This window comes from Zalophus californianus, chromosome X, assembly GCF_009762305.2.
Source record: "Zalophus californianus isolate mZalCal1 chromosome X, mZalCal1.pri.v2, whole genome shotgun sequence".
Lineage (NCBI taxonomy): Eukaryota > Metazoa > Chordata > Mammalia > Carnivora > Otariidae > Zalophus > Zalophus californianus.
Genome location: NC_045612.1, coordinates 21,262,366 through 21,289,392, shown reverse-complemented (window position 1 = coordinate 21,289,392; position 27,027 = coordinate 21,262,366). Strand labels below are relative to the sequence as shown.

The following is a 27,027-nucleotide window of genomic DNA, read 5'->3' as shown; positions in this document are numbered from 1 at the left end:
CCACCCACCCGGACTCCCGAGGCCCGACTCCCTGGAGTCCTCAGATACAGGACACCAGAGTGGGACTCTCCATCCCCTGGCCGGACGCCTCCTCCCCATCGCCAGCCCCAGCCCCCTGGCTGCTCCTGTCCTGGGAAGGCCTGGAGGAAGAGGCCAGGGAAACAGCCCTGCCCCTTCCCCCCCATCCCTCCATCCACCCAGCACCAGCATCTGGAGACCCCATGGCCTGGGCTCGCTGGGGCTGCTGCCCCTGGCTTGTCCTCCTCTGTGGTATGTGCATCCTGGTCCCTCCCTCCCACGCCGGGAGGGCAGGTCCAGCTGGAGAGCAGCTCTGGCCTCTCCCCTCTGGGCTCAGAAAGGGTTGGAGGAAGGGCAGGGGCCCAGGTTGTCTCTTTCTCTCTTGGTCCTCCTCTCTGTCTTGAGAAAGAGGAGCCCCGGGGCCAGTCCTTGGGGTCCTCCAGACTCAGGTCAAGTCGGGCTTGGCACCTTTCCATTCCCACCTGTTAAAGAAAAGATGATTCTGGCACTTGTTAAGAGTAAGGAAGACTTTATTCAGAACTATTGCAATAAGGGCACTGCAATAGGGGAGAAAGATCGGGCTCAACTCTGAACACAGCAAAGATGGCTGAGGACTTACAGCCAACGAACAGAGGGAGGGGGACAGTGGATGGAAAATTACTTACTAAGAGGAGACATCAGGGGTGGGGGGGTTCTCGCTAAGCCAACTTAATAGGATTCTTGCTGGAGGCAGGCCAGGGTGAAGAGATACAAAGGGTGAAGGATGAGGAATTTGATCAGATAGCAAAGGTGATCAGATATTAAGGGTGGGGGATTGTCTCCAAACTGGCTTAGCAAGATTCTTATTGAGGACTGGGTGAGGCAGGCCCAGCAAGGACAAGATGGACATGGACCAAGTCAAATTCAAGTAAAGAGGCTCCAAGGCAACTAAACTAAACTAGTTAGGCAACTAACGTTTGGTCTTTGTCACTCCTCTGGTGCCTTGTTTTCCTCTTTGGTCACAACGAGATGCCCAGCTCCGTGCCCTCCACACCCACGCCACCCCCACGCCACCCCCAGCCTAGGGAGGCCTCCCTTCCCTTCCCACTCCGTCAGCAGGACCCGGCTCAGTCAGTCAGCACCCAATTCCTGAGCACCTCCCCAGTGCCAGGCCCTGTGTCAGGGAGCACAGAGAGATTCAGCTGCACAGCCTGCCCTTGGGAGCCCCAGCGCCGGCCTCAGAGAACAGCAATCTGGGTGTCCCGAGGGACACAGGTTGACGGAATCTTGCTTCTCGTGTTGGCATCTCAGCATCACCATTTTGCCAACGATCTCTTCCTACAGAAACGGGATCATTTTCTTAGATCAACAGTATGGGATCTCATCTCCCCGCTGAGTTTATGAGACCAAGACAGCCGGGCAGGGTATTTATGGTGTTAGATGCCAGCCACCCTCCTATCCGTAGCTCAACCCACTCAAAGTAAAAGTACAGTGTCTCCCCATACCCAGGCCCCCATTACGCTCTGAGGAGATCCGGGGGCTGGAGGGAAGGACTAGCAGAGACCACAGGACTTTCGGGGCTGGAAGGCCCCGAGCCTGTAGGACTTAGCCCAGTGTCTGACACACAGTAGGTACGCAGGAAATGTTTGCCAGTGAATACTGGGTGACTCTCCTTGGATCACACCGAATTTGGGGCAGAGCCCAAATTGGAAACTAAGTCTTCATATACTCTGTCCTTTCCATGGAAGGGTTGACTTTTTGTACTCAGATGACTGGGGTTCGAATCCCGGCTTTACCACTGACTCACTGCGGTAAAACTTGGACAAGTTACCAAACCTATCTGGGCTTTAGCCTCCTCCTCTATAGAAAACAGACGGTAATACCCACCTCACGGGTTTGTTGCAAGTATAGAATAAGATACTATAGATAAATTACTGAGCTCTGGCACATAGTAAAAGATCTTTAAATGCTAACCTACCTTTCTCCACCAGGCGACGGTGTCAGACTGGGATCAACTGTTTTATGTATTTAAAATGGGCCTGGAATGAGAGCCAGAGATTTGGATTGTAATAAATGGCACAAGTGGGCCTTGAATTTAAGTAAACCCAGTATATATAAAATTAGATTTATAGAAGGGTAAAATGAAGGTGGGGTGATTATTTAGCAAGATCCTCTAGAGCATTTCAAAGAAAATGTGATTACAACAATTTAATTTACACACAACAGTTCGGTAAACCCCGAAAAGACCCGATTAGATTAGAAGGGAAAAATTGATTTAATGAGCACTAAAACCCCTGCAAAAGTGGCCATCACTTGTCGATGAAACAGGTTTCTTTGATTGTGACCCAGGGTGCCAACCCATTCCGCCTAATTTCCTATGAAATGTGATTATTTTTATCCTCGAGTTGGACAGCACTGCTTGTTTAAAAGGATGGAGACCCGGTGGGGACGGGGAGTGCGATTTAGGAGACCAAGTCCATGTGCTCTCTAGAAGCTAACCGGTCTCCAAGTGACCCTGAATTTTTTCCCCCGGTTTCTAGCTTTGGGTGCCTGGGGCCACCCAAAACAAGTGGACCTGAGAGGAGAAGATGTGAGAAACTGTTCCCTCAGCCCTCCGGTAAGGCCCCGCCCCGGCCCCGCCCCTCAGCTCCCATCTCCTCCCATCCCCCATAGGCTCAGTTGCAGGCCTTTCCCTCTACCAGCCTTTCTCCTCACTTCCGGACTCTGGGGCCCCTGTTTCTGATTAACATCCCTCAGGGCGAGCAGCACATTCTCAGGTGTCTGACATCCCCCATCCCACCCTCCTACCCACCCACCTCTCCCACAGCAGGATATCTACTTCCGTCCTGGCCTGGGCCGCCCCACTGTGTGGGGGGGGGGAGGGCGGGAAGGAGGGTGGAGGGTGGAGGCCCCTAGCTAGCCTTCGGGCGGAGACTAGGCAGAGGCAAGCAGGAGGATGGGAGGAAAGAAAACAAAAGTTCTAAAGGAACAGCGCAGAGGGCGGCACAGAAGGGAGGAGGGAGGAAGACAGAACTAGAAAAGCCGGCGGAAAGGAGGAGAGCGAGGCCTAGGGTGTGACTGGGGAGAAGGCCAGGCATATTGGAGCTGAAAGGTCAGCGGCTTCCTACCTGGAGATCAGAAGATTCTTTCCATAACCAGATTAGGGCGAAAGAGCTTCCTCGGGCCGGGCCGGGGCAGGCCGGAGGTGAAAGCTGGTGGGCTGCCAGCAGTCCCCTAAGCCTCAGGCCCAATGGGGTACATCTGCTTGCAGCATCAACTTTATGAGACCACTGGGGCAGGCAGGTGGGTAGGTTTTTATATAAAAACAAACATGGCTATGTCATTGAGTGGAAGGTAAAACAAAAAAACCCACACTTTTTTTTTAATTTTTTAAATTGTTTTTTTAAAAATTTAAACATTTTTAAAAATGAAAAAAATTAAAATAAAAAAAATTTTTAAATAAATTTTAAAAAATAATTTTTTAATTTTTTTAAAAGATTTTATTTCTTTATTTGACAGAGAGACACAGCGAGAGAGGGAACACAAGCAGGGGGAGTGGGAGAGGGAGAAGCAGGCTTCCCGCAGAGCAGGGAGCCCGAAGCGGGACTCGATCCCAGGACCCTGGGATCATGACCTGAGCCGAAGGCAGATGCTGAAGGACTGAGCCACCCAGGCGCCCCACACATTTTTCATTTTAAAGATAAACCAGCCTTTAAAGAAATGTCTGGCTTAGAGGGGGATCTTTCTGGATAATGTCCCAAACTGCTGGGGGTACTCATTCATTCCCCTCTGCCATTTGGGACCAGTGAGTGGAAACTCGAAAAAGTCCCCAACGTAGGATTGCCAAATGAAATACAGGACGCCCACTTACATCTGAATTTCAAATAATGACTATGTGTTTTAGTTTAAGTATGCCCCAAATAGCACATGGGACATACTTATTCTAAAACATTGTATGTTGCTTATCTGAAATTCAAATGTGACTGGATGGATATCCTGTATTTTGATTTGCCAGATTGGCACCTCTGCCTCCAAGGTATCCCGAGAAAGACCGTCCCTCTAGCGGGGCCCAGTGCCAGGGCTCGGCTTCCCACAGTTCTCAGCCATGCCCCCCACCCCAGACTCAGGTCCCATTTTTGTCACAAGGAGTTCCTCTCCAAGTTCTTCAATACCTCCATCTCTGGCTCAGCCCAGGCCCCTTAATCTAGACTAACCCGTAACATCAGCTGCCGCCCCGTTCCTCTCCAGGCTGGCCCAGCCTACCTACCCCCAACACCTGCCTAAGGAGAAGGTGGCAGCCCCTCCGCACGCTGGGGCCCGGGCATGATTCTCTCTAAGCAGTGTGTGTCTGTGTGTGTGTCTTTGTGTCTTCCTGTCACCTGTCAGTACCTTCCAGTTACTGCGGTCAATACCACGGCGCAGCTCACAGCCCTCCGCCAGCAGATGCACGTCCAGAATCTTTCTGCCTACATCATCCCCGAAACAGATGCCCACATGGTGAGGGACAGCTCCTCCCGCACCCTTGCCCTCTGCTATCCTGGGTCGACCACCAATGAGAACAGGTCACAAACCAGAGGCCATCAAGTCTCAGAAGATGAAGGCAGAGAAAGGATTCAAAAGGCGAAGGGAAGGAAGGAGGGGTCTTGGACATGGGAGTTTTAAGGCAGCTGAGAGAATGTATTCCTTTACACAGGAGAGAAGACACTGCCAAATCTCCTTGACTTCGGGCAATGAAACTGCCAACAAGTTCAGAATCGATTTTGATCAATTCTTAGATGGCAGATCCAGAATGAATGTTTAGGGTACTCTGGCCCTAGCAGGTTAGAGTGTGGGCTAGGAATTGGACTGGAGGAATTCTAACCTTCCCATAACCTGATGGATGGAGCATTGGAATGATCCAGAGGCCCGGACTACAAGAGTTTGAGGTGTAGGTTGGGGGAGGGGAGCAGACAGGAAACAAGATTGTCTGAGTAAGAACTGCTTTCCCCAAGCAGCGCCCCTGCGCACCCAACCCATCCTTTCCCCACCACTGGTCCCACCTCCATCCCATCCACCTTCCCAGTACTAGCCTGTTTGGAAGAGAAGGCATTGTCAGTGTTAATAAGATTGTTTGAGTTTGTTTTCCCACCTTGGGAAACTTCTGTTTCCCACCTGTCTCAACGTCTCTGAGCCTCAGTTTCCTCTTCGGCAAAATGGAAATATTGAGATCTCTCTTGAAGGATGATGATGATCAAAATACAATAATGTGTGAAGCCCTCTGCAGAAGTTCTTGATGATGTACCCAGTGTTCTGTACTGGGGAGGGGCGGGACAGCTGGAGGGGAGAACCCAGAAGAACCAGGGACATGATCTCAGACTGCGCAGAATTTGCATTCTGGCCAGGGAGATGAGATTCTTTGGCTGTTCTGCCCAGTGCTGGACTATGGGATTTAGACTCCAAGAAATACAGCTGTCCAAAGGAAGGGGGAGATCTGAGGTCTGGAGGAGTGACAGAGGACTTCCTGGAAGAGGTGCCCAGCGTGCCTGGGCTTGGATTCGACCAGACAGAAAGAACTGGGATGTGGTTGGGGGAGTCTTCCATGGGGTGTGTGTGGGGGGGTCTAACACCATGGAAACAGCTAACGATGGTGTTATTGATTTCCTAGAGTGAGTACATCGGCAATCGCGACAAGAGGCGTGCGTGGATTACGGGCTTTACAGGGTCTGCAGGTGAGAGCCATTACCCAGCCCTTCTTCCTTCTGTTGGTAGACCAGACGTGGTCACAGAGGCTCTGATATGGCCAGTTCTCAGAAGCCAGGACACCAGGACCTAGTGTCAGAGGCTCTGCCTGCCCTCCACCACTCTGAAAAGGGTTGCCAGGGCACACATCATAGCCCACCAGTCACACTTCTGCACAAGGCAGACGGCCCTCCCAGCTTTGTTCCTGCGCTTACTGTCCCTGCAGCAGCCAGGCCTAGCTTAGCGCACCCTGGGCGCCATTTCTGGAACAGATGCTATGTCCACATCCAGCCACTAGGGGCCCACTGATTCCTTCACACATGGCTCACTTGGGGACACCTTACGTAGCCAAATGAGACGCAAACACAGAGGCCCCTTATGGGGTCCCAGTTTCTGAAGGGTCCTTCCAGCCTAATCCCAGCCCCTTGAATGAAATCCAAGCTTCCCTTGCTGATCCTTAAACATTCTTCCCCTGGGCTTCACGCTCCCTTGCCTTACCCATCCTTGCCAAAATCCCTGGGTTTGGCTCCTCTGCCTGTCTTGAGCTAAGCCCCTGGTTTAGTGGCCCTATCAGCCACTGAGTCTTGATGTTAGCTACCACACCATCTTTCCTGAGAGCACCTACATGCAGCATTGACTCTTTGGGACTGCCAGAAGTGGACCCCAGTCTTCCCTCCTTAGGAGAGGCCCTCAACACAAAGCAGAGATGCCCAGGCTGGCTTCCCCCAGGGCTCCCCTTAATGTCTCCTGCCTCACTTCTTTGCAACGGAGGAGAGAAGTTCTTTCCAGAGGCCCCTTGTGACATTCTCAGAGCCAGCACCGTATTGCCCATGCATTACTACCTTCCTCACCTTCATCCTCACCTCCAAGTTTCTCTGTTCTGCCCCAGGAACTGCAGTGGTGACCATGGGGAAGGCAGGTCTCTGGACCGACAGTCGTTACTGGACCCAGGCTGAGCGGCAGATGGACTGCAACTGGGAGCTACATAAAGAAGGTAAAAGGGTCGCATGTCCCCCAAACTCTGAAACCTGGACTAGGTTCAAGAAGGCACAGGTAAGGGGATGCATGCAAAGCCATGATGGGCTTCTATGGGAGACTCTGGAAATCTGAAGCCATCCCTAATCTTTGAGGCTAACCTCAAGGAGGACAGATATGGTAGGACTGTCATAGACAGAAATCTGACTGGAAGGCCTGGGGCTGGCTCTGGAGGTGACTCTACGTTCTTTCCTGTCTTCCTCTCAGTTGACATAACTTCCATCACCACCTGGCTCCTCACTGAGGTTCCTGCCGGAGGGAGTGTGGGCTTCGACCCCTTTCTCTTCTCCATTGGTATGTTCTTCCCTCATTCTTGCATTTGTCCACACCAACAAGGGTGACTCAGCCCCTCTGGGATGTAAAGAAGCATACCTTGGTAGAAGGAGGGACAGGTTGACTCTAAAGATAGAGTGTCTGAAGTTGTAGTTGCCGAATATTTTGCAACAAAAATTTATTCATGGATTGTGAAATGAACATACATTTAAAAGAATGAATGCAGATTTTTTTTTTTTAAGTCATGAGTACAGAGACCCAACCTAGAAGACTTGGGGAATTGTTAAGATCTAGCAGACAATAGGCCAGGATGTTCTTGAACCCAGAACCACCCTCTGTGCTCTGGAGCTCTACCAATTATGGCACTGGAATCATTTGGGAGCCCTCTTCTGGAAGGCAGCTTGGAAGGCCAAAGGAGTTCAGTGGGTTTCTGAGCAAAGGAGCATGATCCCCTCCCCACTCTAGGAATATAGCTCCCTGAGCTCTGGGGTCCCAGCCAGATGGCCAGCCTGCCCCCACGGGTGGAGTCTTCATGAATATGTACCTAAAGGCTCCCCCTTCAGAACTGGCTTGTTTGCCAGCCTTTCTGATGACGTGAACATCACCATTCCTTTGGGCCGTGGCATGGATGCTCAGTTAAAATGGATAGTCCTGAGAAGAGGGCCGAATGGCCATTGGCACTTGAAAAGATAAGCCTAGCCAGTTGGCTGTGGGCAGTGTTGGGGTGGGCCCCAGGCAGTGAGAGGTGGCTGGGAGGTCACACCCCAGGAGGACCAGCCTGCTTGGGCCTGCTCTAGGCTGCTGAGGTGGCAGGAGTGGAGTGGGAGGCAGAGCAGACAAGGACTAATTTTGCCAGAGTCACAGTTTTTCCTGAGGTGTAAACAGGCAGGGGACGAGTGACGGCTTCCTGTCTCTGCAGGTTCCTGGGAGAGTTATGACATGGCCCTCAAAAACTCTAACATACAACTGGTGTCCATCACAGCCAACCTTGTGGACCTGGCGTGGGGGTCAGAGAAGCCTCTGGTTCCAAGCCAGCCCATTTATGCCCTGCAGGACGCATTCACAGGTGCTTGCCTAAGCTCCTTCCTCCCAGCTTGAAGCAACACGGGTCCCCACTGCTGCTCCTTGGCTGAAAATGTTGTCCTGGGAATTACCCAAGCAGTGGCTCTCCAACCTTCCTGTGCACCCGAATTGCCTGGGCTGCTTATTTAAAAAGCAGACGTCTGGGCCCGCTCATCTCAAAGAGTCTGAATTGAAAGGTCCTCAGACCATATTTAGAAAATGCAAGGAAGGGAAGAAACAAGGGAGTCGGAGCAAGATTAAAAAAAAAAAAACAAAAAAACAAAAACCCTACCCCTTTGAAGAGAAAAAATAAAAAACATGGTACGAGTTGCTTCTCTGGTAGTGGAGACCGGTTTCTATTGATTCATTCAAACCTTGACTTCCGGCCCTCCTGTAGTAAGATGATTAGGGGTCAGGTGGGCCGGCTGACAAAGGAAGTATACAACTAAGCTCAGGGTCAATCCATGGCACAAATTAGGGTTCAGGTTTTAGCCAGACCACAAAGGAAAGTTAACTGACCCCCCCCAAATTCTAACATCGATAATCTTCATCTTGACGTCGTTGATACCATCTAAATACGTCATAAAAGAACAGCATGCTCTATGATTCTGGTAAGTAGTAACTAAAATCCTGACCAGGACCAGGCTACTGATGATGAATCACCATCCTGGCCACCACCACCCCCTACCTCCCCAGGAATTCTGAAAGAGCCAACGGACGTGGATTCCTAGGAGTATTGGGCAATCCGAGGGCCCCTTTCCGCACGCAAGCCCGTGCACATTTCTTGTTTGAAAAGGAGTCCAGAAAGCAGGAGGGAAATTTCAAAAAAGCAAGGATGATGAAACATGCTAAAATTGTGCCCAATTTTCTTTATCCGTTCTGATAGAACTTGCAGAATCATTCTGCATCTTGAAAAAGTTTTTAAAGAAACTTGCTATCCAAGACTGTGTAATCATAAATAAAACTCATCCCTTTCAGATAACGAAGGGCGAAGTTATGTCGGAAAGAGGAGGGGATAGAGGGGGGAAGCCTTCCAGGGACTGAGGGAGAATTCATATGGGATTTGTCACTGCCCACAAGTGATGGAATGCTGAGCCTTCATAGGCTGCTAGTCTTCAAGGAAAAGCCATCCAGAGCCGGAATTGGGCCTGGAAGCCCAAGTATAAGAGTTCTTGAGTCTATAAGCTTACGGAGACAGGCCAGACTTTCTCTCCAGCAACTGATAGGCTTTAAAGGGGACAAAGGGCAAAGAGACTGTGAAAAGTTAATTATTCAGAGATACCTATATGCATCAGGCAATTTAAATGAGCTTTCGTTTGTTGTCGCAGATTCATGAAACTTGATAACAGGATTCTAAGCAAAAGAATCCAGAGAAGCCCCCATAGCGTATGATTCCATTTGTATGAAATATCCAGTATAGGCAAATCTGTAGAGACGGAAAGCTGATGAGTGGTTTCCAGGGGCTGAACGGGGAGGGGAATGGGGAGTGACTGCTTCTGGCTACAAGGTTTCCTTTCTGGATGATAAAAATGTTCTGGAATTAGATAGTGATGGTGGTTGCACAATCGTGTGAATGTTCTTAAAGCCACTGAATGAATTTTAGCCACTTTAAAATGGCTAAAATGATAAAATTTTACGGTATGTGTATTTTACCACAATAAAATAAAATAATCCTTAAAAGGTATCATACCCAAAGCTCCAGCTCTGGTTGAGTAGTTTTTACCTGTTTGCTTAAAGCTTTTTTAAATGGCGTTAACTTACTTATACCTGATCTCTGAGCCCAACTGGGACCCTTAATGTTTATGACCTTCTGCCAGCAAATTCTGAGCCCTGCCTAGGGGCAGACTCTTCATCTGCATTGCAGAGAATAGGAATAAAAGATGAAAACTAGAACCAGGGTACAAGCATCCTAGAAAGGGCAGTTCTGTGACACAGAGTTTCAGGACAAGTCTGGGGACTGACTGTGTTAGCAAGAGAGTCCAGAGTCCATATAGACTAAGAGGGTGGGCCATGTAGTCAAACAGACGCGCGTGGAAATCTCAGCTCTACCCCTTGCTAGCTAGGAAAACCTAGACAAGTCACTTTTCCTTCCCGAAGTCTTAATATCTATAAAATGGGTCAAAGAGGGATTAAAACAATGTTCAAGGACCCGTGGCTAATTAGGCACCAGGTTATTTCAGAAAAGAGGCTTGAACATGACCTAGCCTGATCCCTTCACCCTTCAACTAAGGCTGCTCTCTTGACATCTGTTCTGCATGCTTATTTATTGATCAGAAATTTACACCGGGCTTACCATACACCAAGACACCGTTCTGTGTGCATTACAAATATTAATTCATTTGATCCCCATGACAACCCTATTGACTAGATACTATCATATGACGATCTATCCTCATTTTACGGGCATGCAAAATAAGACACAGAGAGGTTAAGTAATTTGTCCAAGGTCGCACAGCTAGTAATGGCAGGGCCAGAACTGGAACACAGACAGTCGGTCCAGAGAGTCCATGTCCTTAACAGCTACACAAGTGAGAGTTTGTTGGGAGGAATGTTTCTGTTGCTTTGAAAGACATGGAAAATGGTTGCCCTAAGGAAGCCCTCTCAGGAACAGCGTGCCAAAGGGAAAGCACGTCGCTTATGCTTTCTTTGGGCTCCTTTGCTTCTAGGGAGCCCCTGGCAGGAGAAGGTAGCTGGCATCCGCAGCCAGATGCAGAAGCATCGCAAGGGCCCAACTGCTGTCCTTCTGTCGGCACTCGATGAGACGGCCTGTGAGTATGGACTTGTGGACACGGGGTGGGCACCTGGGTACCCCCAACCCCCATGCCTCCTGGGCCCTGCAGCCCAGGACTCCGCCCCCAGTCACCATATACCCAGGCTTCACTCCGTGGCCATGGCCTGTGGGAACTGAGAAAGCTAGGGGGCAGGAGATCACGTCTGCTGAATAAGAAAACCAGGTAGCCCGGAGCAAGCTGGAGCCAGCCCATAGGCCGTCAGAGCAATGGGCTGACCACAGCGGCAAAAGCTGTCTCATGAAGGGAAAGGGGCCCAGCTGACACCTGCCATCAGCCTGGCCACCAGCCCGGGGCATTCATACCCCCAGCTTTAGCACCCATTGCCGCCTGATTCTGTCCCAGTGTGGCTCAGGGCTTCTTACCTGACCCCAGCTCTGGGCTTCAGATTTGCTGGGAACCCACTGAAACTATGCTGACTGCTGGCTGGGTATCTTCGTTTTTCTGGGAGGAAGAGTCTGTAAACTCTCATCAGCGCCTCAAAGACCTCCCCCCCCAAAAATACCTGAGAAACATTCAGAGGCAGATGTGCAGGCTTACTGCTGGGAATCTTTGGGGGGCCAGAGCAAACAGTGGGGCAAAGGTGGGACATGGACTTGCCTCGGGCAGATCAGCCTCAAAACGTGCCCATCAATTCTCTTCCCCAGGGCTCTTCAACCTCCGCGGCAGTGACATCCCTTATAACCCCTTCTTCTATTCCTACACACTGCTCACGGACTCCTCTATCAGGTACGGCTTTTCCTCGGCTTGCTCTCCAGGACTTCCCCCAACTTCCGTCCCTCATCTGCCCCACCACTTACCCTGCCCTAACATGCAGCCCTCCCAGGAGCCTGCCGCCTGCCACCTGCCCCCAAGCAGGGAAGCTTCCTGTCGGCTTTTCCTGACCCCTTGACACTCTGTTCCCACCCACTCCAAATCTGGTCTGCTTGGCTCCTTGGGGGGGTTCCTCTGACCTCCAGGAACGAAGGGATCCTTGTCCTTTGCGCTGTCCTGAGAGACCCTCAGGACCCCCTCCTGGTCTTCCCTCCCCACCCAGGTTATTTGTAAACAAGAGTTGCCTTGACTCTGAGACCCGGAAGTACCTGAACTCCAGCTGCACGGGCTCCATGTGTGTGCAACTCGAAGATTACAGCCAGGTCCGTGGCAATGTCCAGACCTACGCCTCTGGAGACGTGAAGATCTGGATTGGGACCAGCTATACTACATACGGGCTCTACGAAGTGATACCTACGGTAGGTTTGCCAGCACCCCCCCCCGGGCCAGGCATCACCCCCACCCCCCGCCCACTCCGGCCCTGGTAAGTCTCAACCTAAAGTGGGGCCACAGCCCCTCAGCCATTCAGGCAGTTGGTCAGTCCCCTTCTCGGCCTCCCTGGGAAGAGATGGAAAAAGAGGAAGCAGATATCTACCCACAGAGAGCTCAGAGGTTGTCAAGGAGACCACAGGGAGTACAGCCTGGTAGGGCAGAGGCTCTGAGGTCGCCAAACCTGAAACTGAGTCCTGGTTCTGCCCTGAACTGACTGCGTCATGACCTTGGACAAGTGACTTAGCTAGTCCGGACCTCTGTTTCCTTACCTGCAAAATGGCAGTAAGAGCCCTGACCTCAGAGGAGTTGCTCTGAAGAGATTAGAAGAGATAGTGCATGTGAAGCCCGGTGCCTGGCACACAGCAGGCGCTCCATAAATGTTATCTGTTATGATATGATATGTGCAGGAAACTCACGTTGTTAGAATAGCCCACTGAGTGGCAGGGGCTAGGCTCTGATCCATCCCCGAGTGCTGCTGGGATCCAGGGGCAGGGAGTGGGGGAAGGAGGTAAGATTCAGCTGGACACAAAAGACAGGGAGAGACCTAGGCAGCCAGAAAGCACAGGAAGGAAAGGTCATTGCCACTATAGGGAATGTTAAACCTCGCCTTAGCTGGACCTTCTGGCCAATCCTTTTCAAACCCCACTGTGCCCTGGAGATGCTCCCCAACCTCCTCCTCTCTGCCCATGACAGGAGAAGCTCATAGGAGACACCTACTCCCCGGTGATGGTGACGAAGGCGATGAAAAACAGCAAGGAGCAGGCCCTCCTCAGGGCCAGCCATGTAAGTCACAGGCAGGCAGCCTAGCCTGTTGGGAACTCCTGGTCTGATGAGTTAGAAAGGAGACCCTGCCAAGGAACCCAAAGAAGCTCCATGAAACAGAGAAGTGGACACCAGACTCCTGAGCACCCACCTGGGCTTCACCCCCTTATTCCCAGCCTGGTACCGTGGTCTAGAGCCTGGGCCCCGAAGCTAGAGTGTCTGAATTCAAATTCCAGCTCCTCTACCCACCTCCCAGCTGGGTGGCTTTGGGCAAGTTGCTTCACCTCCCTGGGCCTCAGTTACTTCATCTGCGAAATGAGTATCGTAACAGGAATCTACAGCATAGGGTTGTGGTGAGGATTAAATTGATAAATAAACATATATGTTATATAATATATAATATCTATAAAATATAGAAGTAACATTAATATTTTAATACATATAATAGCTATATACATATAAATAGAAATATGTACTTATATAAGTATATAATGAGTTTATAAATATATAATTATATACATATAAACAGAATTATATACTTACATAAGTATAATTATATTGAATTATATATATATATATATATATATATTGCTTTGATCACTGCCTGGCACATTCCAAGTGTTAAGTAAGTTGTTTGCTGTCCTGATTTTCACACCCTGGCAAGAGGATGGCTTGCTCTTTTGGATATTCCTGTTGAAACGAGAAGAAATCGCCTCACTTTACAAAACTTTTTCTTATAGAAAAGTTTAAACATATACGAAAGTAGAGAAGCCAGCCTAATGATCGCCCGCCCCCTCACTCGGCTTCACCGCTTTGCGGCTTGCGGCCGGTTTGCCCACGTAAGGCCACATTCCTTGCCTACAAGCCCAGCCTCTGTCGCTGGATGGTTTTAAAGCAAATCCCAGGTATCAGACAGTTTCTTCTGTCGACACTTTAGCATCTCTAAAAGATAGCACTTCAGTAAGTATCTCTGAAAGCTAAGAACTCTTTTCAAAACCTAACCACACTATGATCATATATAAACTTGCCCAAGAACCCCTTAACATCATCCAACAGTCAGCACACCCTCGAGTGTGTGGAGCTCAGCTCCTGGGGCAGCCAGCTGATCCTTCTGATCCCGGAGCCCGGGCTGCGAGCACTCTGAGCACTCGTCAGCCCGCCCCTCTGCTCTGCTTGCCCGCTCCAGGTACGGGACGCCGTGGCTGTGATCCGCTACTTGGTCTGGCTGGAGAAGAACGTCCCCAAGGGCACGGTGGATGAGTTCTCAGGGGCAGAGCTGCTGGACCAGTTCCGCGGGTGAAGAACCACCTCCTTGTATTGCGGGGCGGGGGGGGGGTCCTCTCTGGAACAAGGAGTAACAGGTCCTTGGGTAGTCAGGGAGCTGGGCAGGGCGTGTTCCGCGCGACAGTCCCCAGCCCCCTGCTGAAAGCGGGACAACTAGAAGGGCCACGACTCATCAGTGCCCCCTAGTGTCTGCTTCAGGCACAGACCCTCTCTCCCCGGGGTCGCGGGGGAGGGGGGGCGGGTTAGGCGGAGGCTGGGTCAGGCCGGGTGGGGCTCCTGGACCACTTGAAAATATCAAGTTGCGGAGCGACGTTCCCAGAGGGCACGCTTGGCCCAGGCCATAAGCATAGTGTAGGTTTGAGGCACAGGATGCTGCTCTGGGGCTGGGGAAGCTTTCAGACACGAGGAGCTAGGTTTCTTTACTCTGGCTTTACCACGAACTTGCTGTGGGACAATGGGCCTTGGCTTCCCCATCTGAGAAATGGAGGTGGAGGGGGATAATTGGTGTCTACAGTCCCTCCTTCTCTGACCTTGAATGCTCCGTCACCGACAGACTGGAGCCTGGGAAGATGGCACCGGGAGGTGGGGCTGGGAGCGCCAAATGGAGTCTGGCTGAGGTAGAGGCAGCCATGACCTTCATTTGCCCTGGTTCGATATCCTGGGCCCAGCCTAGCTTCTGAGCCCGTCTGTTGACCATTCCTGCCTTGTACTTTCTAGAGAGGAAGCATTCTCCTCGGGACCTAGTTTCGAAACCATCTCTGCTAGTGGCCTGAACGCTGCCTTGGCCCACTACAGGTACTTCAGGAGAAGGAATTTTCTAGGGCCCTGTGGGGAGGGATCCTGGGGTATGTGCAGGGGGGTAGGGGGATGTGAAGGAGGGAATGCTTGGGGACCCAAGTCCACATTTAAGGTCTGAGGCCTTCACTACTGTGGGGGCTACTGGTGGGCAGTGGAGCTTAGTCAGGGATCAGGAGTCTTCTTGGAATGAAAAGGCCCAAGCAGTTTTCTACCACAAAAGGCTAAGAAGGGGAGCACACAGGGCTGAGGGATCTGGAAGGGAGGCAGGGCTGCTGTTGGTTTTCCTTGGCTTCCTGTGAGTTATTTATATTAGCTAATTCTTAAAGCTCTCAAATACACAGGGAAAAAGGCCTGTTTACTTAGCCTGAGCCAACAGAGGTGGGCCCAGAGGTGGGCCCAGAGGTGGGCTAACCAGATGTTTGGGTCCATAGAAAACAAACACCTGCAGGCCTGCCTGATGGAATTTGGGGACCCAAGCTGACCAGAATGCCTCAGCCTGGCACGGGCATAGCAGGAGGAGATCAGATGCCCTCCATGGGCCAGCCTGGCCTATCCCAGAATTCCCTCCCCTAGAGTCTCCCAAGCCTGCAGCTGCCTTGGCCCAGCCCCTTCTGCCTCCTAGAGAGTAGCAGGGGAGGAACTCCTTGGCCCTACCAACTCTTGTTCTCCAGCCCCACCCTCGAGGACCCCCCCCTCCCCTTCCTGTGTCTTGGCTTCTCAGGGCCCTCTGCTCTCAGGGGCCACAGAAAGTTAGAGAGAGAGCACTGGACTGAGCATCTGGGTCGAGGCCCAGCTCCTTCCCAGCTTTACCACACAGCCTCCTACAAGCCCCTGAGCCTCTGCAGGCCTGCGTCTCCGTATGTAGGGGGAGATGGCAGCCCTGGATGCTCTCTGAGGCTCTCTAGACTCCCGCATTCTGGGCTCCTTCCTTTCTCCCCTTCCTGGGAGCCTTGCTCGGTGAGGTACAAGATCAACAGTTGTGCACTGAGTACATTTGCAGCATCAACCGAGTACTCCCCCAGGACCCTTGGGGAATTAAGGGATGAGGGGTTCCCCTGCTTCCACTCAGGGCACCCCACCCTGCACAGTGCAGGCTTAGGCTGCCCCCTTCTCAGTGGCTCTCCCCTTCCTTAGTCCGACCAAGGAGCAGCACCGGAAGCTGTCTTCAGATGAGATGTACCTGCTGGATTCTGGAGGGCAATACTGGTATGTATTCCCCACCCTGCCCTGGCTGACTACCTCAGCTCAGACATCCGGGGCTTCCCAAGATTCGGCCGCAGCTCCCCCTTCCTGGGTGTGAATCCTCTGTCTGAGAACGGAGAGCCCTGGTGGAATGAGCCTGAGCATCACTCCCATTTGCACACCCAGGGACCCCTGCGCGGTGGGAAACACACAGAAGCCAAAACGGTGGGGCTGCCCATGCAGCAGCTCTGTGTGAATCAGGAAACACCTCTCCTTGCTCAAGTAAAATGTTCTTTTTTTTTTTTTAAGATTTTATTTATTTATTTGAGAGAGAGAGAATGAGAGATAGAGAGCACGAGAGGGAAGAGGGTCAGAGGGAGAAGCAGACTCCCTGCTGAGCAGGGAGCCCGATGCGGGACTCGATCCCGGGACTCCAGGATCATGACCTGAGCCGAAGGCAGTCGCTTAACCAACTGAGCCACCCAGGCGCCCTCAAGTAAAATGTTCTTGGAGCCTGCATATCATGACACAGTCCAAGTGGCCATGCTTAGCAGCCCTGCCTGGCCCCACAGGCACTACACGCACATTCTCACCTACTCACGTGCACCCCAGACATGGTCCCCACACCACCAGCAGCAGGCATTCTCCCTGCACCGCACAGACCAGGTGACCACGTCGGCTTGGGGTGGGGGGGGGCAAGATCAGGCCTCTGAGAGCAGCAAGCAGTCTCAGGGGATGCCTGGAGCCCAGCCAGAAGAGGGCACACCTAGCCTCGGGACGTGCGTCTGTGAGTAGATAGGCCTGAGTATGTGCGTGACCATGTCGGGTTATGTAGGAGGGCCCTCTCCCCCTGCTCCAAGACCCCACAATCTATGTGTCCACCTGTGTGCTCTCATTGCCATTCCTATATAACCACGAAGTACCTGTGCTACCCTTGTACAGTGCACAATCTGAACACCTAGACAGGACAGCCATGCAGAATAGGCTAACCCCAATTTTTCCAAATGTGTGACCAACCATTCACACAGAGGTTGAGATGAGATGAGCCAGTAGATTTTCTTTTTCCCCTTCTCATCTAGGAAGCAAGTGGACTGTGGAAAGCTTGGGTGGGGCTGGTGGGGGGAGGAAGGGGTGTGCTGAACTGATGGAGGAGCAAGGAGTCGTTTCAAACCGGCTCCCCTTCTCTATCCCGTGGAAATGGTAAATGTGCTAATGACAACGGCTCTTCGCTTGTTCCAAGCGCAGCTCTGGGGGCTAACGCGAGAGCTTAGCCTAGCAGCCTTTGTTCATCCCCAGTTTGGCATTGTGTGTACTGTGTACTTGAGATGGCCAATGTGCAAAGAGGAAGTGGATTTGTGGGGCGTTGCTGGATTGGGGCACGCTCTGAGCAGGGTGAGGTCGGGGAAATGGTCACCTCATTTCCTCTTCTGTCCTTCTTGAAGAAGTCTGCCACGCCCTGTGACCTGTTCCCAGGGAGGAATCCCCAGGGCCCTGGGACCATTTCTCCCCTCCCCCTCCCTGGTGGTGGCCACAGGGGCCATCTGGGGGCACAGCTGCCGCTGGTGGTTGGGAGTCAGACTTTTTGGCTTCTGGCTTCAGTTCCCTAGGACTCTGAGCAAGTTCTTGGGTCAGATCCATGTTTACAAGGAGAGGACTGTGGAGAGAGTCATTGTTTGCTCCAGGCCTGGCTTCACTGAGGCTCAGAAAGGGAGATGGCTCATGGCCTCAATTGCCTCATCTGGGAAATGAGGATAATGTGGCCTCTTCTGCTGCCCTTCCCAGGGAGCTGCAAAAGTGTTCTATGTGAATGTGTAAGAGTGTGATGATCTCTCTGAACCTCAGTTTCTCCACTGGTAAAAATGGGACGTTCCCCTCCCTCCTGCCTCCCTGAAAGCCTGGAAGAAACTTTGCTTTGAAAGCCAGGCTGACCCAAGAAACTCAGATTTATAAAACTGCCAAAATAAGTGGTATGGGGGTGGAGTATGCATGTGGGGGATCAGGATTGTCAGACAATATAGCGATTTTGAACTTAATAGCTTTGCAGAATCCCTTTATGCACAGATGCTGAAGATGGGAACTTGATGATAGCATCTGTGTTCTTCCTTTACCCCTAACCCACCCACCCCCACCCCACTCCTACCACTCGAACCCCAGTGGAAAGCACACGGGAAGCACACAGCCACAATCCCAACCCCCAAGTATTCAGCAGAGCTGTATATGTTGATTTTCCTTGCCCACAGGGATGGAACCACAGACATCACCAGAACAGTCCACTGGGGTACCCCCTCTGCCTTCCAAAAGGTAAGCATTGGACCCAGAATTCCCCTACCCACCTTTACCCAAGGGACATCCAAGCAATCACTCCAGCAAGAGCCTTTCATTTTACAGAGGCTAAAACTGAGGCCCAGAGAGGTTAAGTAGTTTGCCCAGGGTCACACAGCAAGTTAGAACCAGAAAACCCAATGCTCCTGGCTACTTCCCCAGAGATATTTCAGGCCTCCAACAGGGCCTCAGCTGAAGCTCTTCATCATCTCATTTCAGTAAATCAGTGAACAAATACTTACTTGCTGCTGTCTGCGTACCTAGCCCCCTGTGTGCAGCAGGAAGGAGGGAAACAGGCATTCCGGGCAGAGAGAAACAGCACAGGCAGGCTCAGATGTGGAGGTGGAAAGGTGCTGGAGGTTTTCAGAAAGCAGCGAGGGCTGGTCCACCTGGCGCAGAGGCTGGGACATCCTCTGTGTGCACCGGCGGCTTCTGGGTGGGTGAGGAGCAGGGCGCCGCATTCGTGCATTCAGCAAGCAGACTGTGGCTCGGACATGGTGCTGAAAAGAGAGAAAAAACAAAAGCTGGCCAGGCCTCGAGGAGCTCACAATTTAGTGGGTTGAGTCCCCAGGCTGTCCTGCACAAGATGACAAGTGTGTGTGTGTGTGTGTGTGTGTGTGTGTGTGATGAAAGGGACTGACCACATTGCCACAAGGAGTGAAGAGGTCGCTGTCAACCCACCTCCCTCCCTTTATCCACAAGGTGAACCAGCCCAAGCAAGCAAGGCTGACCTGCCAGATTATGAGGCCCCAACCCAAACATAAGGCCTTAAGAAAACTGAAGGATGATCATAACAGTAATAAGGGCACCGACCTCTATTTGAACATTTACTCTGTTTGAAGCACCTTATGTGCGTGAGTCTACCTACTTCTCCCAACAGCCTTATGAGCTGGTACTGTGAGCATTCCATTACAAATGAGGAAACTGAGGCACAGAGCGGTTAAAGTTGCCTGCCCAAGGTCTCAGAGTTTGTGAGTGGCCAAGTCAGGATTCTAGCTCAGGGAGTTTGCCTCCCAACTCCCTACTGTCAAGCCTCAGCCCACCACCATATATAAGCATCCCTTGTGGACCAGCCAAAGAGAACCACATGGACCAAGCTCCAGCTTTCAACAGGTACCCCTCAGCTGCCTCTGACCATTTTCCAGAACCTGGATGACTACACATGACCATGCACCTTCCCCCCAGCACAGCCCCCCTGTATGCCTGGGAGCTGGAAACTCCCAAGATCCTCCTCTTACGCAGCATGTTACCTCTCCCTCTTCCCATCAGGAGGCATATACCCGCGTGTTGATAGGAAATATCGATCTGTCCAGACTCATCTTTCCTGCTAATACATCAGGTGGGTTTTGGAAACCAGGCTGGACCCAGAGACTCAGGCCCTGATTTCACTGGACCCAGACAGCCACCCTGGGAGGCTAGTGGGGCAGGGATTGTATCATCATCCCATCCATCATATAGATGAGAAAAAGCAGCCCAGGGAGTGAAAGCAACTTGTCCAAGGTCACACAGAGGGGTCACTGGGAGAGCCAAGCCTTGAACCCAGGCCACCTGCCTCTTAATCTAATACTATAGCTCATTGGGGAGGGGGAGGTCACTGTGGGTTATAGCAGTCATGGGAGGATTTCTGGGGGAAGCAGATATCTTGATAGATGGGGAGAAACTACAGTAGGGCCATCAGTGCGGGTAATGTAGGTACGACATAGGATGTGCTGGAAAAAGCGCATGCTGACCTGCCTCTCAGGAGCGACTCTCCACACGTACCATCTTGGTAGTTGGCGCAGGGATAAGAGAGCAGGAAGGGGCAAAGCAGACAGTCTGGGGTCCAGCCGACTGATTAGGCCCATCTCTCTTCCAGGGCGAATGATGGAGATCTTTGCCCGCAGAGCCTTGTGGGATGTTGGGCTCAATTATGGTCACGGGACAGGCCATGGCATTGGCAACTTCCTGTGTGTGCACGAGTGTAGGTGTCTCTTCTACACTTCCCTGGGGTCCCCCCTCTTATGAAGGAGGTAGAGCATTTCACAGGTATGGAAATGACTAAGACCCGCAGAGATGCAGTGACCCACCCAGGGTTACCCAGCTGGTGGGAGGTGATGCTCCACAAGGTAAGTGAGAAATGGTAGCAATTGGCCCTTCCTGCTGCTTGCTTGGCATCGGGGAGGGCCTCAGAGAGGAGTGGCAGGTCAAGGCCCAGCGGTTGGCTGGCATAGACATCAGAGTAATAAAAAGCAGAGCCAATCTGGTCTCCATACCAGCCCCAGGTAGACAATGAGGTGGTGGACAAGTGCTGCTAGAGATGCCCCAGGGTTCCCCCAGTTACCTGCCCCTCCCCAGAGCCTGCTAGTTTCCAAGCTGGTGAGTATGGGAGAGTTGACACCATGCCTACATCTCCTTTTCCAGGGCCAGTTGGATTCCAGTCTGGCAACATCCCCATGGCCAAGGGCATGTTCACTTCCATCGGTATGGCTCTTGGACTCTTCTACCCCCCTCCCCACCCTAAGACCAGCCTGGGACTACAGTCTAGGGAGCATGCCAGGCACAGGCCCCCTGGGCTCCAGCACTCCCAGCCCCAAATGCATTGTCCCACCCTAATCCTAAAACCCTTCAGCTCAAACCTTCATTTTGCCCTTGGGAGTTGGTTCCTGGCTGTACATCCAAACTCTGGAGTCTCCAGTCAAACGCTGGGGTAACAGGATAGTAGTATACCAGGAGATGGGAGTGCCTCCAGGATCCAAGTGAGCCTTTATGTCTTCCCTGCTGGGCCACAAGGCCTGGCCTCCCCCATGGTCAGTGGTGGGTCTGCCCGAGCCTGGGGCAGCCAGGCAGCTGGGCCTCCAGCCACTCCTCGATTGGTACAGGAAACATGGCCTTGGGTCCTCCTCCTGCTTAATACCACCAGCATCTCTGTGTCTCCTAGAACCTGGTTACTATCAGGATGGAGAATTCGGGATACGTCTTGAAGATGTGGCCCTTGTGGTAGAAGCAAAGACCAAGGTAAAGTGCTGCTGGGACAGGCGAGAACTGTAGACAGCATGGCAGTGACTTTGGGCTGTATGGGGTATAAGGAAGGTCCAAGGAGGGCGCCTGGGTGGCTGAGTCGTTGGGCGTCTGCCTTCGGCTCAGGTCATGATCCCAGGGTCCTGGGATCGAGCCCCGTGTTGGGCTCCTTGCTCGGTGGGAAGCCTGCTTCTCCCTCTCCCACTCTCCCTGCTTGTGTTCCTTCTCTCACTGTGTCTCTCTCTGTCAAATAAATAAATAAAATCTTTAAAAAAATAAAAATTAAAAAAAAGGAAGGTCCAAGGAGAAGGGCGTTTAATAGGCAGACATGAATTGATTTGGAGTTTTCCTCTGCTCCAGAAAAATTCCATAACTCAGAGTTTCTCGAGCCTGTTTGCACATTAGAGTATCAGCATCATCAGAAGAGCTTTTTGGTTTTAATGCCAATGCCCAGGTCCCACTCTAGACCAAATGAATCAGTATCCCTGCTCTAAATCACTGGTCTTCGATGCCCATAATAATCACCAGGGGAGCTTACTAGATACGAAGATTCCCTATAATAGCAACCAACAGGATAAAATACCTACCTAAAAACTTAAAAAGACTTATATGGAGAAAATCTCTACTGAGGGACATAAAAAAGATTTAGGTAAATGGTGCTCTCTGCAAAGAAGCCTCAATATTATGGAGATGTCATTTCTCTGGAAATTTATCTATAAATTCAAGACAACCTCAATTTCAGTGCTAACTGGTTGCTTTTGTAACTTCACAAAATGATAGTAAAGTTTGTAGAAATAAACAGGCAAAAATAGCTAGGTAGCTAGGAAAATTCTGGAAAAGAAGAGCAATAAGGGAAACTAGCCTTTTCAGATATTAGCACATACGATGAAGCTACTGTAATGAAACAGTATGGCACCAGAAATGGGAGAGATAGATGTAACAGTGGAATAGAACAGCTAATCCAGAAATACACCCTCTAATTTATTATTTTCTTGGGGGGGTGGGGCAGAGGGGGAGAGAGAGAGAGAATCTTAAGCAGGCTCCATGCTGTGGGTGGAACCCGACATGGGGCTCAATCTCACAACCCTGAGATCATGACCTGAGCCCAAATCAAGAGTCCAGTGCTTAACCGACTGAGCCACCCAGGCGCCCCTCTAATTTCTATAAACAAAATGGGAATTTAATTTATAATAAAGCTGGTATTTCAAAAGAGTAAAGATAAGAGAGATTTAATAAATGGGGGGCAAATGGCTAATCATTTGGGGGGCTATTAAAGTGAAGAACCTTACTGTTACTTCAAAGTAAAATTCTGAATGGATCAAGATTTAAAGGTAAAACCATAAAAGATTTGGAAGAAAATCTATATAGATTCATTTATAATCCCAGGATGGAAATGGGCCTTTCTATGCAAGACCCAGAAGCCGTGAAGATAAAGACTGATAAATTAAATGTAAAACTGTCTATATGGAGGGATGCCTGGGTGGCTCAGTCAGTTAAGTGTCTGCCTTCAGCTCAGGTCATGGTCCCAGGGTCCTGGGATCAAGCCCAGCCTCAGGCTCCCTGCTCAGCGGGGAGTCTGTTTCTCCCCTGCCCCTCCCCCTGCTCATGCTCTTGTGCTCTCTCTCTCTCTCTCTCTCTCTCGCTCTCTCTCTCTCAAATAAGTAAAATCTTAAAAAAAAAACCTGTCTATATGGAAACAATACCATAAACAAAGTCAAAAGATGTATGACAAATAGAGCACATACACTAGGGAAAGCACGCATTTCCTTCTTTTGCCCCATGAGCTTTTTACAAATCAATATGACAAAAATAGGGAAAACAGAAAAAAACAGGCAAAGGACATGAAGAGGCAACTCTCTAAGATCAACACAAATGATCCATAAGCATGCAAAGATGCTCAACTTTATTCTTAAAGAAACACAAATCAAAACAATAGATTACCATGTTTCACCGATCTGATTGGCAAACAATGAGAGATTTTAATGATACCCAGTACTGGTGAAGCTATGAGGAAATGGGCCCTCTCACACACCGTTGGAGGAAGCACGAATTGATACGATCTTTCTAGAGGGCAGTTTGACAATAGCTATCAAAATATCTATTTAAAATGCCTTGGAGCGCCTGGGTGGCTCAGTTGGTTAAGCATCTGCCTTCCGCTCAGGTCATGATCCTGGAGTCTGGGGATTGAGCCACAAGCCCCACATCTGGGCTCCCTGCTCAGTGGGGAGTCTGCTTCTCCTTCTCCCTCTGCCCCTCCCCTTGCTCCTTCTCTCTCTCTCTCACTCACACACTCTCTCAAATAAATAAATAAAATCTTTTTAAAATAAAATAAAAATAACATAAAATAAAATGCCTATACCTTTTGTCTCAGCAATCCCTCTGCCAGATATGTGCCTTCTGGATCTAGTCCCAAAAGGTCACCAAGATGTTTTATACATTGATGTGTATTGTAACATCAATAGTCGTAGTAAAAAAAGAAGTGGAAACAGCCTACGTATCCCACTGATTAAATAAATCATCATGCATACTATGGACCATTACACAGCCCTTAAAAAAGAGTGAGGTAGATATCCTTGTGCTAATATGCAGCGCTCTCCTACATTTACTATTAACAGGGTGGAGAGAGGTGCAGAAAAGCATGTGGTAGGATCCATTTTGTGTGGATTAGAATAATTAATTAGTGGATTAATTACTGTATATGTCTTAAATGTTTTCAGGAAGGAACCTGGGCAGGGAGGAGACTTTCCACTTTTATTGTGTATCTTTTTGTAGTTTGAATTTTCTAAGCACACCCATGCAAGGGATCCCTGGGAAACAGGAATTATGGACTATTTTGTCTTCTTTATACTTATTTCTATGGGTAGGTCAATCGAGAGATACAAAGAGATTTGATAGAGACATATAAAGATATAGATTAGATAGATGATAGATAGATAGATATAAAAACCTAATAACTTATCTTAAAAATATTAAAATGTGTGTTCCCAGCCCTGTGCTAAAAGTTCTCACTCCAGTGGTCTGGAGGGTGGCCCCGGGAATTTACATATTTAACAAGGCCCCCGTGGTGCTATAGATGCACACACTTTGAGAAATACAGACCTAATAAGCACCAAAGGTGAGGTGCTGAGTGGCAGACCGGGGTGTGGGGGTGGACCAGGGGACTGTAGGACATTCAGCCTGCCTTGAGTCTCGGCCTTGACAAGGGCCAGTTCCCTGTGCCCGTGGCTTCTGAGTGGAGCACTGCCTCCCTCCCTTCAGCCAGGCCCCTTCTCCTCACTCATTCTCCTGCTTTCCCGCCTTTCCTGTGGCATTCCAGTACCCAGGGTCCTACCTGACCTTTGAAGTGGTGTCCTTGGTGCCCTATGACCGGAACCTCATTGATGTCAGCCTGCTGTCTCCAGAGCACGTAAGTGACCCTCAGCACCGCCCATCTTTCGGCCCGTGAACCACTGACTGCCTTCTTCCCAACCCTGGGCCTTTCTCGCCTCTGCTCCCCCTACCCCAAGACCCTCTGCCACTTCCGCTCCCCCGGGACGGTCCACGCTGTTGGCTTGTAGGCACACACCAAAGCATCCCTCCCTGACCTCACCAGAGACTGCAAAGCTTCTAGAACTCTCTGGTCAGACCAACCTGCCCAACCCCAGGTAGTGAATTCCTGGGGAGTCTGAGTCTCTGGACTCTGCCACCTCAAGTCCTAATATAAGCCTCAGTCCCTTCTTCTGTAAAATGGGGATAATGATGCTTGCCCAACTTTCATTCCGCTCCCGTCCCCCACGCACCCCACGAAAGTGTTGCTGTGACACTAAACGGCCACTGAGGTGAGCTGCCTCTGAAAAGCCCCCAGGGCATATGCCTGTGGCCTGATGATGGCCGGGGAGCTGTGGGTATCTGTGGGGTACCTGTGGGCCCCTGTGCCAGGGTGGGCAGCCAGAGTACCATCACCGGGGACTGGCTGGCACCAAGACCTCACCTTGCAGCAGTTTGGCGGGGGGAGGCCCTCAACCCCTCCTTCCCTTGGCAGCTCCAGCACCTGAACCACTATCACCAGACCATCCGAGAGAAGGTGGGCCCGGAGCTATCGCAGCGCCAGCTGCTGGAGGAGTTCAAGTGGCTGTGGGAGCACACCGAGCCTCTGCCCGCAAGGGCGCCGCACACGGCCTCCTTGGCCTCTCTGTTGGCAGTCTCCTCTCTTACCGTCCTCGGCTGGAGTGTCTAGACGCTCAGACTCCCCGGCCAACCCTTGAGCTCAGCTCCCCTCATCCTGCACCACCTGCACCCCCAGAGCCCCTGCCAGCCCATTGCCCAGAGACCATTGCCCTCACCTTCCTTCTCCAGGACTAAGCCCCAGGGACACAGGGCTTCTTGGCCCCAGGCTGGCCCCCTCTGGGCCTGTACACCGCACCCTGGGCTCGCAACCCCTAAACAGCTAGTCCCTTTCCTCCTGTGAGCCCAGTAGGCCCAACCTGTTAGCTGGCAGAGCCTCCTACCACTGCCCCACCCCCCACGACCGATATGAGGCGGTACCCTACCCCCGGGAGCGCCATGCCCCCTCCTTCCCCCCCCCCCCCCTCCCGGGAGAGCCCCACCCTATCGCCACCTGCTGGATGTAGTCAGAGCTCTTCCCATCCCCTCGGGCTCCTGACTTGGTCTTTCCACACCCTCGAAGCTGCTTCTGACCACCGCAACCTGCCCCTGGCCCTACAATGCCCTCCTGGCTGCAACCCACAGGCTGAAGGAACAAGGGCTGCCTCTAGGTTCCCTGCTGAGCCTGTGGAGGGAGAGGAAGGGAAGGTGGCCGAGGCTTCTGCAACCAGGAGGGCCAGCCAGAAAGGGGCACGTATGCCAGCCTGCCCGCCATGTGAGCTCATCACCTCTAAACCCTGGGTGGGTTCCAAACCAATGGACAGGACAGGGAGTTCAGCCATAGGAATCTGGCCGTGGAGGAGGAGGGAATGTGGGGAGCATTCTGGAATATGACCCTACCCAAAGTTGGGAACAACCTCAGCAGCAGTGCCCAATCACCATCCCAGACTTCCCAGCGCGTGGGTAGCCCTTTTAACTCTCCAAAATGCAGCTACAGTGACAATGCTGTCAAATCCTCCAGCATCTTCAGATGGGCTTGAACCTATGTGGGCTGGTTTAACTTGTGTGACTCTGCTTTCCCCATTTTACAGATAGGAAAACTGAGCTCCAGACCGGGGGTACCTCTCCAAGAACACACAGTGTTCGGTTGGGACATGGCAGGGCCAGAATGGGCCGGCAGTCCAGCTATTTTGCCCTTTGGCCCCATGTGAAATCCCTTAGGGTACTTCCCAGCCCCTTCCAAGTTCACTGAGCCCGCTGTTGGGGGCAGGGCGGAGGGGAGGGAGGGAGCTTTCTTTGGTCAGCCCTGCCGTTAGCCACCTGGGCTCACATCCTGCTAGATGCTTAAAACAGCATGGCAACGAAGCCTGCCTCTGGGTTTTGCATTGTGTCTTCTTTGTTGCCGGGGACTGCTGTTACC

At 51.4% G+C, this 27,027-nt stretch overlaps 1 protein-coding gene across 1 annotated transcript; it reads left to right on the top strand.

Moving 5' to 3' along the window:
- Positions 1–27,027, top strand: XPNPEP2 (X-prolyl aminopeptidase 2). The gene is made up of 21 exons (XM_027607308.2): positions 1–270; positions 2,538–2,614; positions 4,384–4,494; positions 5,642–5,705; positions 6,605–6,709; positions 6,958–7,044; positions 7,943–8,089; positions 10,752–10,853; positions 11,522–11,603; positions 11,911–12,106; positions 12,873–12,962; positions 14,128–14,237; positions 14,943–15,020; positions 16,158–16,229; positions 18,446–18,506; positions 19,797–19,866; positions 20,383–20,487; positions 20,928–20,987; positions 21,445–21,521; positions 24,841–24,930; positions 25,546–27,027. Exons 1-21 carry the CDS (start codon positions 222–224, stop codon positions 25,738–25,740), a joined length of 2,028 nt encoding a protein of 675 aa, XP_027463109.1. The 5' UTR covers positions 1–221; the 3' UTR covers positions 25,741–27,027.